Source organism: Pyrus communis, chromosome 9 (genome assembly GCF_963583255.1).
Source record: "Pyrus communis chromosome 9, drPyrComm1.1, whole genome shotgun sequence".
NCBI classification, from domain to species: Eukaryota; Viridiplantae; Streptophyta; class Magnoliopsida; order Rosales; family Rosaceae; genus Pyrus; species Pyrus communis.
In genome coordinates this window covers 23,870,400-23,883,232 of record NC_084811.1, presented here as the reverse complement: position 1 = coordinate 23,883,232, position 12,833 = coordinate 23,870,400, and the positions used below count along the sequence as shown (strand labels likewise).

Sequence of the window (12,833 nt, the reverse complement as noted above, 5' to 3'; positions counted from 1 at the left end):
AAGTCAAAAAATCTTATGGTATTCAATTATGACTTTTTGCGAGTCTATAAAAAAAAAATAGGTGTATTCAAAGTTTCATTGATTTTAAAGGATTTTAAAAGGTCGTGGACTTTGATGAACGTTGAGTTCTTTTATAGTAAGTTTATTGCATATCAAATACAACCTCTACCCCTAAGATTTTAATGTATTTCATTTTTTTTTCATTTTTGATAATATACTCCACCACTCACCATATGCAAGGACTACCCTTTCACCACCATGTTGCCACCACCACCTTACCATGATCATTTGTTGGTGTCAAAACTTGGACAGAGTTTGGACTGGGTTCAACACATATTTGCCCTAAGTGTTGCTTTTGGTCTCAGTGCCACAGGGTGGCTCAAGAGAAAAAGGCGTGGCACTATTGAAGGTTGCCAACAAATAAAGTTTGTGTTTGATTGTGTGTGAAAGTTGCGCATTAATCTGACTTTTTAACCAATGATTGTGCATCAAGTGGGACACTGGTTCAATTTAGTTCTTTTTTGTTCATTGAGCAAATGTGGACTTAAAGTTTAGTGTAGCTTCGTGTATGCTTGCCTAAAAATTAAATGGAAGTAAAGTATAAATTAAAACGAGAAACAAAATGTAATCACCACATGATGTAATCAAGATTACAAACGTTTCACAAAAGTAAATTCTAGGCCGATTAGCTAAGCTACATAATTAAATGTAATTGACTGAAAATGTAGAGACATTAGTAAAAATCTAGCAAGATTCAGTCCATGAAGGGAAAGATAATGCTGAAGGAGTCTACTGAGATCATTGGTGTCTAATTGGACTTAGTACAAAAAATGTTTCTCATAGAGGAAATCAATGTGGTTGGAATTGTACATCAACTAAATCATACCACGAGGTGGTAGAGTTGTGAAAGTTTTATATCTCAGGGATCGTAAGCAGTATTTGCTTTGAAGAAAAGCTTTAAGATTGTAGTTGAAGAGCTAAGAGAGTTTTTACTAAAGAGCAACTGGGTTTGTGCTGAAAAACGGTTGGGTTAATTGAATAATCTCTCAAAGTTTTTGTTTAATCGTAGAGATTGAACTTCACGAAGGTCTCGACCTTGAAGACCTTAGGCTCTATTTATAGGGAAGGAGAATGAGCAACCTCGATCATATCATTGAGCTAAAGTAAAGGTAGACTGCACATTTAGCATTGACAGTGACTATAATTTTTGGTAGGTGGCCTTCAACTGTGTCTTGAGACGGTTAGCACGATCGCAGTAATGACATCAGTGTGTTAGATTACATGTGCATAGGCATTTAAGGGGGCAAGATATTCTTGAGCTTTGGTTGCCTATGTGGCAGATGTGCTTCGGATAGGAACCCATCCAAGCCCTTACACGTGCTAAAGTGAAATGAATTTGTCGTCTGAGCCCCAATTTTAGGCTTCAAAGTTAGTGGGCCGGAGTTGTGTGACTTTGCGTAAATAAAAATAAATAAGTACTATAGTATGCCTTATTTCATTTATGACCCAAACACCATCTCTTTAGCCCTCCACTACCATGGTCATCATCGTTGTCACTACCATCATTGCCATAGGCATCATCACCACCCCACTCCCTCTCCCTGCCACCCCCACCCACCCCACACTACCTTGACTACTACCACCTTCCTATGACCGTCACCATGGATTTTCACCATCGTGTCACGATCATCACCACCATACCACAACCTCTAATGACCACTTTTTTATTGTCGTCGTTACCACCAGCATGAGTATCACTGACACCACATTCATTATGGTTGCCACCTCTACCACCATCATCACCACAACATCACTACCAACCCATCCCAACACCACGCCGCCACCACTATTTTCACCCATACTATTAACGTTGCCACCAAATACGCCACCATCACTACCACCATATTGCCAAAAATACCACATGGGCAAATCCACCACCTTATATGACCACTTTGTCATGATCATAATAATCATTTCAAATAATGTGAAAAAAATTAAAAATAACAATACTTAATTAATAAATTGATCAATAAAAAGTTCATGACAATTCACATAACTCTATTAAAATTTATGATAGAAGTCTCACAAACTCTATTAAAAGTCATGTATAATTCAATCAAAATCCACATAGAGTCCATGAAAGTCAAGTAAACTCCTTTAAAATCCAATGTATTCATAACCTTATGAAAATTCATCAAACTATATATCCAATACACCCCCTTAGATTTGATTTTCTGGAAATATCATATTAGCTCTTAAGCAGTTTTTTATTACCGTTGACATTATCAAAGAAGTAAAATCATATTTGAACGTGTACTTCTCATTGGCGATTTCATAATGTTGCAAGATAGATTTGGGGAGCACTAATCTTCATATTACAAGTCAATATATGATTTGATCAAACTTTGCAGGCACTGTATACTAGATTTTTGTCGGCTGGAAGAAGGTTGTGGAAGTCAGTTAATTCTTGGATCATGGGAGCTTCTGGGATCATGTGTTGCACTAAATTTCATGTAATCCTCAAAAATATTTAACTAATCTTGGCAACCTCCCCTAGTAAACCACTATTACACACATCAATACATGTGAGATTATTAGGGACTCATTCCAATTGTTAATCCTCTGAAATTTTCAAACTTGCGCATGCTGGCTGCATGGGGTTTCATGGCTACCCAGAACATGCTTTCAATAAATTGAAAGTTTCGTATGTATTTTTTTCTTTTTAATTCGAATGACGGTTATAAACGGCACAAGAGTGACTACTTTTCCCTTCAAAAGAGGAAGAGACACCACTTGGAACATGTCAACCTACAGTCCTACATGCAGTTTGACCAAGTAATAATTTTCATTATCGTAGGGCTTTGGCACTAATAATTTTCCTCGTCGGAAATTGATCGAGTAGTTGAACTTTAGTGAGTAGGGGAACAATTAAGCCACAGAAGCTTCTGTGGGAGCTTCTAAATAATAGAAAGGTCTACTAACTTACAAATTAAAGAAACTTCTATACAGGAGCTTCATTTGCGCAATGCATGAATTTTGAAAAGATATCCTAGAGTAACTAAGAAATTCTAGCTAGCTACAAAATAATCCTCTCTTAAACTGATAAGATAACATTGAGAAATACCTTTCGTTAGATTAGTTGAATACTCTGCATTACATATGTGCTTCACTCACTAAAATGGAAATTGAAATTGTTGATTGCGTTTTAATTAAATGAAGGGAAATTGGTTGAAATGATGAAAATGCAAATCTCAATTGATGAAATGATTTGGTAATATGTTGTCGTTATTTTATTTCAACGGAGTTTTAAAATCCGAATATCAGCTAATTTTTCTTGAATGAAACGCTTATAATTAGTACATACTACCACAAAACTGAAGTAAAATGATCATATTTATATTTATGGATTATTCATGGTGTGATTCTTAATTTCCAATCTATTCTATACATAAGTAATCATATTCATAGTATATTAAAACAAAATGAAAACAATGAACAACATTTCTTCTCTCATCATGTACTCCTGGAGAAAGTTTCGTTACATGGCAGATCAAACGGGCTCCAACCATCCATTAACAAGTTGGGATTATGAAGTTCATGTCCTAGTATCGATGTGCCAGCTTGCATTGTATGACTACCACTATCCATCATTTGCGAAGTAGTAGACCACAATGCCTCTTGGCCTGGCAATGGGGGCAACCCAAAATCGCTTGCATATTGTACTACTTCACTTGTGTGTTGATGATGATGCTTCTCTGGATGATGAATTAATGGGTCTAATCCACCAAAGTACATACGGTCATTGGTGCTACAATTTTCAGTGGACAAGTGATCATGAGATAGAGTGTGAAATCCAAGCGACCCAACAAGACCATTTTGATGATAATGATTATCCATTAACTGAGTACTAGTATTGTCTGAGCTTGCATTGTTCATGTTTAATTCCATGCTCGAAAAATCTAAAGCTGCCGGGTCGAATTCACTTGGAAATTTTGGTAGTTGATGATCAGATTCAGTAGTACTATCTGAATTATCGGGCTTCTGCTTCAAGAAATTTGCATAAACAAGTGCAAGATCAATATGTGACCCATCTTGAGTCACTGAGGGACTTGTGGAATCACCCAATACGTTGGTGCCATAGGAATTATGAGCACCCTCATAAGTACTGGCCCTACTCTTCTTTGTGTTGTGATGCGCGTGACCTTCTGTAGTGCTGGTGGTGGTGGCGGATAGCCTTAAAGACTTGGACCCTCTTCTATTCCTGCGGCAGCCACCTCCGACGGGGACGTTCCTGAGGGACCCTCCTTTGGTCCAGTACCTTTTACAGCCCTTGCAAAAGTACCTTGGCTGAGTTAAACTATAGTTGTTGTAGTAACAAAATTTGGTGTTGGAACAACCACACCGGGGACAATTGGGAAATGTGTGATGATGATCATCGTTTGGTTTCCATCCTGCTCTCTCCATCACCAATGACCCAATTCTTCTTAGGCTTCATCAAAATTTCCAACACTCCCTCTTCCTTTCAGAGTTGGAGAGAAAGAGAGAGAGAGAGAGAGAGAGAGAGAGAGAGAGAGAGAGAGAAGGCTCAATTGGGTTGCATGTAAATGAAATAGTATAGTCTATATGCTTATATGGGGTAAAATAATTATAATTAAGAAAGCAGTAGTGTAGAGTACACAACCCCATGCACATTGCACACTAGTACGTAATGTGTTGAGAGATTTTCTCACATTGATAATGTAAACTCTGATTTTTCAATATATAATTATGGTCTTCAACGATTGCTAATTGATTTTGGTTCAAGGTACATTTTTAGTTCTATCAGGATATCAGAATAAGCCTAATTTGTATTGTATAATTATTTGGTTTAATTCATGCCAAATATGAGGATATGTGTTGAGATTTTATCTCATACATGTACGTAAAAACTTACAATTAATCTTTGTTTTCAATATCTATGAGAGTTGAACTCAAAATCTTTTCAACAAAATAAAAAGTGATCATCGTCAATGAACCAAATAGGCAATAGAAAGTTTCACATTTTTGAGTTAATATACTCTAATGCCATTAGTATTATGTAAGAGTGAAGTTTGTTATATAGAAATGTTGACTGTGTGTATGCACCCGTGCACAGGAGGTTTCGGTGGCGTTGAGGCCGCAAAGGGAGTTAGGGTTGTGCGTGTGTCACGTCCCCGTAGGCTGATAGAGGGTGTCGGTGTTTGCCACACGTAGTACAAGGATAATGATGCCATGATCATGCACAGTTGTCAGGGAGTTAAAGGAAGCAAAACCCTCGAAACGGGTAATTTCAGGACCCTTTGAGGAGCAGGCAGCCTTCTTTATTATGGACAAGGATTGTCTGCCCTTCCATTTTCGGTACCCTCCCGTGCCCTCCTGTTTTGTGTGATCACGGTTAAGTCACGTTAACATTTTATATTATTTTTTTTATAGAGATAATAAGACAAAAATGAATAGTAATATATAATGTTGACGTGGTTTAACCGTGATCACACAAACAAGAGGGCACCGGAAGTGGGAGGGCAAATAATCGTTGTCCCTTTATTATTTATGTTTAATTAAAACTAATCACTCCAATTTATTACTGATTGAGAATCCTCCTTTTCCTGACATGAAATTGAGACTCTCAACACGCCGTCTGATGTTTATTGAATTTTTAAGCTTAGCATGTGGACACACTAATCGGGTGACGCACGCGTGGCCAACCTACTCTGATACCATGAAGAAAGTTGGGGTTCCAGAATAGCCCAACCTCTTATAAGCTTTTGCAAGGTTTTTCCTTTCACCGATGTGGGACTCTTTAACCTTCACATCATTACAGGTTAAAGTAATGTGCTTCCGTTTGCATTCAAGTTGAGTCGTCTCTCCGTAATTTAGATTAATACAGTGTAGACTGTCGCTAGCATAAAAATTGTGAGCACTAATTTAGTTTGGTTAACTACCTACCTTTGTTCGGGAATGAGTGTAAAACGAATCCATACTGTACTTTAATTAGTATGCCTAGCAATGGCATCGATATGTTCTCAACCATATAAACCTAAACACAAATTGTTCTCTAGTCCTCATCTTTTGGTATTAAACACATTACACCAAGAACAAGTCAAAGTACTGCAAAGCTAGAGCATGTGGGAGCTCTTGAGCCTAGAATTTCTTAAAGTGGGAATGTCCCTTGGATCGGTGCTTAGCTACACATGTACAGTTATACTTTATGGAGGATCTCTTGGATCATGGGCTTCTTGGATCCGTCAGCTCGTGAATTTTATGTGTCTTTTGGGAAGGAAACCAATACTAAGCTTGGAAATTCTTCTTCACACATGTTTTTTCATAAATCTTAGCCGTTCTCTTTCGTCCCTTCATGCGCAGGTGAGCAAAAGCTCATACTAAGCCTTAAGAAACACATCAGTAGAAAGGCGACGGATGAAAACATTCGTTGATATACTGTTGAAGGAAAATTTGTTGAGTGAGGGTAAAAGAGGGACGGCAAGAGAGAGAGAATGAGAGAACATGATGGTTGTGAATTGTACACGCTCTCTTATGACCTTATGCCTTTATTTATGGTAAGGTTGTGAATTGCACACGCTCACTGGTGGCCTTATGCCTTATGTATACTAATCAAGTGGGTTTTAACAAGTAATACAAGTCATAAAAGAATTAGATCTCCAAAATCCTATCATAATCTATTTTCAGATTTATACGATCACATTCCTAAATAATATTAACTACAACAATATCGATACTTTCATGAACGTTCATTGATATATTGACATTTTCATGAAGTTATAGATTTTTTAAACCACTAACATTTATGGAGGTGAAAAAATGTAATACCCTAAAAATTTAAATACATGAATAAGATCTTCATGATTATGAATATGTGGAGAAAATCGTAAATAAATCGATTTATGGTTATGAAAATTTAATTAAAAATTTTTAAAGTTTTTTTTTTCTAGAAATTATTATAATTTATGTCGTAAAATTTTAACGATAAGGGGAAAAAGACGAAAATGCCCTAGTTGGCTTAACGTAATTATAAGGGGATGTCTTTTATCCTCATGTATTTTATCTTAATTCTTGACGTATTTGGATAGAGCTTGATCCTACGAACGCGTAGACGCAAACCGTTTGTGAAATGGAGTTAAAATGAAAAAGTTAAAAGTTATTAAGGTTAGGGACAAAATAGTCATTTAATTGTAAAATCTGGAATGCTCCAAATTTGTTGGAGATTTGATCAGGAGCCACGTGTGTGGCTGTGATGAAAAGAAAAGGAGAGTGCGGGAGAGAAAAGGAGGGGAACGGACCAATAGGGAGGAAAAAAAAAGAGGGAAATGAGAGAAGAAGAAAAGGGGGAGAAACGGGCTAACCCGTATACCCCTTCAGACCCGACTCGTGCGCCACCTTTCCGACGCTTTTCCATCGGTTTTCCAGTGATTCAAACTCTGCCGCCACCTGAAAACTGACCATCATCCTTCCCTCTTCCATATTAGAAGGAAATTGGTGGTGTTTTTGTAGAGAAATGCATCGGTTGGTGTGGCGGGCATTGGCGGTGATCCATTAAATCCGAAGGTAACTCAGGCAACCACCACCACCGAAAGACTCCCTTCAACCTCAGGAACAAATCCCATGCATTGTTTGGGGCGTTGGAGCTGTTTTGGAGTTGAATTAAGAACACACCCAAAATCAAGGGTTTCCGGCGGATCGTGTGAAATTTGAGGTGTTTCCCGGCCAAATTGGACTTTGCCCAGGTATGAAACTTGCTCCACTCATTGAGATATACAACCCTGTGAAATTTCGTAATTTTTGGAAATAGTTGAATTTTCCGGAAAGTCAGGGTAGCCGATCGCCACCCGCGGCGGAGCTTTGGCCAGTGGGCCGACGAATATATGTGAGATGGTTATTACCTTAATTTCTTATATTAATATCATTTGTGAATATGACTTGGTTTTATGAATATGATTTCTATTGAAATGTGATTTTTATATGTTTAGCCATAGACCTATGATTATTAAACATGATTTGGCTTGTGTATTGATGATGATGATGATTGTGTTATATGTGTGTTCAATTATCTTTTAGTAAAGTGATTGTGAACTACGAATGGTTTGATCCCGTCGAAGGGCACGTAGGCAATCTAACGAGAAGTTAGATGCAGCCATAAAATAAACAAGGTCACATAATTGAGAATATAATTATGGTTATAGATCATGTGTGGAATTAAGGAATTTAATTAAAGGATTGCGATTAATGGTAGTAAAATAAATAAGAGTTTAGTTTGGGCCTATCACCGATATTAATTTCCGAAATAAATATTTCAAGGCGGGGCGTTACAAAAAAAAGTACCGTGTCGTCGAAATATTAAAGAACCTAATCATGAAAGCTTCTGAAAATCAAGAAGTTTTTGCATATTAGTGTGTTACAATCTCAAGAACACTCACATGCAATGTATTCATTTGATATGTCAAAGTTTATGAAAATTGTATGTTTAATTGATCAATATTTAATCAATTTCGTGTCCTTATAGTTTCATAGTCATTTTCTGTTCTTTTAAAACTTCCCAAAGTTTGCATCGATATCAATATTTCCATGAATATTTGTGTCGATATTTCCTAAACTCTAACAAGGACGACTACAATTCCGCAAAATCTGGTTTGGAATCGGCCCCCAAGCTCATTTCTTATACACGTGACATTATACTGTCACATTATAGAACTCGAAAAAACTTCTAAACAACCTATAGCAGCCCCACAAGCATCGTCCATCTTGTGAACGAATAATTTTTCTCAGTTATAAAATTAACGGGTTTTCATCACAAATGATCATTGAGATTGATCAAACTCATCATTTTGGTCCCTCATTTTCAAATTCAATCAATGTCGTCCCTGACATTCACTACCGCACATCAATTTGGTCTTTCGGTTGAGATTCCGTCAATTATTATGTTAGTTTGTTTGTGGGACCCACAAATCCAATAAAATAGTGACTAGTGGATTACACAAAATAAGGATTTTTTTATTACAAATGGTCCCTAACATTGATCAAACTTCTCAATTTGGTCCATAAGTTTCAAAAATCGATAAATTTAAAACTAAAAGTAAAATAAGAAACTAAAAACAAAAACTAAAAGAATAAAAAGACATCATCGTCTTTATCTTGGTGTGCTAAAAATGAAAAAGAAGGTACCATGGCATCGGTAAAGCACTTGGCCTCCCTAAACTCACTCATCATTCCCTCTAGTTGGTTATAATGCTATCAAATTTGAATTGAATTTGGATTCGATTTTATCGAATTTAGATTGAATTTTTTATCTAATTGGGGTTGTGAGTTACAAGAGAAATGCCAGCGCAGAATACTCGTCAGTTGGTTCACTCTTAAAAGAATAGTTTCTTATAGTTAATCCACGTGACGCCATATGATTGGACTAGCAGGACTACATCAGCACACTAACAAAAAGTATTGACGATATTTTAACAGAATGACTAAATTGATCTGCGGTAGTGAAAGTTAGCAGTGGCGACGCTAGGAATTGTCGAGGGGAGGGACGAACTTAAAGGAGTTCAAGGTTAAAAAAATGACAAACTAATGAGGGATAAAACATCAATTATCGCTAACTTTCCTTGGCATAATGTGGGATTTAGGTTGGCAATGGTATTTTAGAGATAGTGTTTACGATTTGCTTCACAATAATTTGGTGGATAATCAAGCATTCGATGTCTATGTCCAAGGTCTTATAGTATCGTTGTATAATGGAAAGAAAAAAAAAAAAAAAAATATATATATATATATATATATATATATTAGAGTCTTAATCCTAGAGTAAACTATACCAATATGACTAATAACTAATAAAACTAACAATTCAATTAATCTATACCAAAAATCATACAAATTATTAAATAAACAAAAATTCAATTCAACTAATCAATATGTATAATCATATACATTATTCAATAATTCAATTAATCAATCAATAATTAAGAATTTATTTTTCATCCTAAACAACAATTTCATTCATCAATACTCATAGAACTCATATCAATTATCAATAATCAATAACCATATTAGTGTATTATCCTATAATTCTATATCAATTAAATAAAAATAATCAATTAGGGTTTGAAATAATATAAACTCAGAAAATAAAAAATTTACCTCAAATTTGGGAAGGGGTTGCTGGCATGGCTTCTAGAGTCTGGCGTGGCGTGGCAGTTGGAATAGAAAGCTAGCATAACTGGATTGGGTAGCTGCCGTGGCCTTTTAATGCTTTCTAGGATTCGGGCACACATTTGAAATTTAAAGGGATTGGTCATTTAGGAAAAGTGGAACGGGTTGGATGGGAATGGGGACCAATGGTCCCCCCCCTCTCCGGGCGCAATATTATCATTTTTTTTTTTCAAATAGCAAGTAAAACGATGTCGTTTTTACTCTAAAAAAATAAAAGCCCTGCACTCAGTAAGCAGAGCAGCAGTACGAACAAACAAAAATAGCCACCATGTTTTCCAGTTTCCGGCCGAACGAAAGGGGCTTAACACTCGCTCCTATATGTAGCTTCGCCACTGAAAGTCAGGGACCAAATTTATCGATTTTTGAAACTCAGGGACCAAATGAGGAGTTTAATCAATGTCAGGGACCATTTGCAATAAAAACCCTTATTTTGCATAGTACATGTGTCACCATTAAATTTGTGGGTTCCACATACATACTAACAGAATAATTGACGGAATCTCAACTGAAGGTCCAAATTGATGTACGACAATGAATTTTAGGGAAGACATTGATTGATTCTGTATACTCAGGGACCATTTGTGATAAAAACCCTAAAATTAACAAGAAGATAGTAAGATCCTACATGCACGCTATGACAACCCGTTCCTAACTTTACGATTTTATTAATTTTTAAATGAGTGAATTGACAAAAATGCCCTAGAGGCTAGATTGTTGACTTTTTTTTACCACCTTTCGTGACGCGTACGAGTTATTATTTTACCATACTCTCGAAGTTCTTGACGAGACGATCGTGTAAGCGTAAAGAGAGAGGTTGGCCGAATGGGAGAGGAGAGAGGAAGGAATGAACCAATAGGAGAAGAAAGAAATGAGGGAAAGGAGGGAAGAAAGAATGAAGGGGAAGAAACTGGGTCACCTCCTTGACTCATTTTGAGACCCGACCCGGTCAAAGACAATGGAAGTCGTGGGTTCCGCTGGCCAAATTCCGACGATTTAAGCTGAACCACCACCTGGGAAGTACTCCATGTCCCTTTCCTTATCATTTCCACCCCAAATCCAAGAAATTAGGCTCAGAATCACGAAGAATTGCATCGATGAGTGGGAAGGGCCACACCGGTGATCGGCCATTTCCGAAGGAAATCACATCAATCTCCACCACCAAAACACTTCTCTTGAGGTCTGGAACAAAGTCCAAGCTGTGGTAGAGGCGTCGGAGCTCACATGGAAGTCAAATCGAAGCACACCCAAAACTAGGGTTTCGGTCGTTCGTGGGAAAAGTCAAGCATTTCTTGGCTAAATTGGACTTGACCTCAGGTATAAAACTTGATCTACTCATTGAGATCTTCATTCCTATAAAATTTGAGAATTTTTTGAAATAGTTGAATTTTCCGGTGAGCCGCGGCAGCCGGCCGCCATGTGCGATGGCACGTGGGCCGAGACCCCATCTGCCCTTCCTAGACTAATTTGGATGCCCTAATTCCATATGTGACATTCAATTGATGAAATCTCGCCGTAAGACTATTGTTTTGATAGAGACCGTCACTTGGATATTAAATGAATCGACGATCCGACTGTTGGATCATCACCAAACTTTAATTCGTTATAATACGTAATATTTGAGGACATTAGGAACTTACAGATTGGGAATCTGATGTACGGATCTTCCCGAATTGGATTTTTAAGTTCATAAAATAAAACGTTGGTCGCCACTTAATTTTAGCGATTGGCAAAGATTTGACTATTGGATCATTCCGAAACTTTAGGATGTTGTTTTAGAAGCTTATTGAAACTCTTGAGAAGTTACAAATCGGAAATTCGAGGTACAGATCTTCCAGATCGAGTTACGTAGGGTTGTGGACCCTACCGTCAACCTTTGACCAATGGTTGACTTTTGGTCAATGGGGTTCAAATCATTCTAGAACATCATTGGGGATGTGCTTTATGTAAGTTACATGTTCTATCAATAAGAATTCTAAGACAATTCGATATTTGTTCTAGGCAACGATCATTTGTGACACCTCGATATCCGTGCTAGGAAGTTATAGTGCGCACTTCAGGTGAGTGGGTCTTTTATATATATAGGTTAGTTTCCATATATACATTTATAAATAAATTCTCTACGTGATTGGCATGATTAAATTAACGTTATAAGAAATGCCTCATTGTTGGGAAATGACGAAATAATCCTACAGAATGCACAGGTAAACTTATTATTAAGGGTATGCCTTAATTATATTTATGGTCATGAATAGTATTATAATGACTAGAATTGTTGAATTGTTGTAGCATGATTATATCTATGTTATCTGCTCATCATACATTGCTGCACCCGATGTTAATGCTCACCCAGGGCCATGGCTAGTCTTTCACGTGTATGTTCACATCCGCACCGCACGCTCGTCCTGGATCCAAGTAGGTGCCAGTCCTGTCATACAGGTTGCATTAGGCAACTCTGACTCGTAGGTGACTGCGAATAGTGTCAGTCTTCACGTGATTATAGCACTAAAGCATATATTATGATTACGCTCAGTCCTGTCGTACAGGTTGCATTAGGCAACTTCGACTCTGTGTGCTAGCATAGATTGATGAGCATCAGT

The 12,833-nt window shown here is 37.2% G+C and overlaps 1 protein-coding gene across 1 annotated transcript; it reads right to left on the bottom strand.

Moving 5' to 3' along the window:
* Positions 1–3,513: 3,513 nt before the first annotated feature.
* On the bottom strand, positions 3,514–4,464 carry LOC137744711 (dof zinc finger protein DOF3.5-like). Its single transcript, XM_068484498.1, has one exon. The coding sequence runs from the start codon at positions 4,462–4,464 to the stop codon at positions 3,514–3,516; it is 951 nt and encodes a 316-aa protein (XP_068340599.1).
* Positions 4,465–12,833: the final 8,369 nt, after the last annotated feature.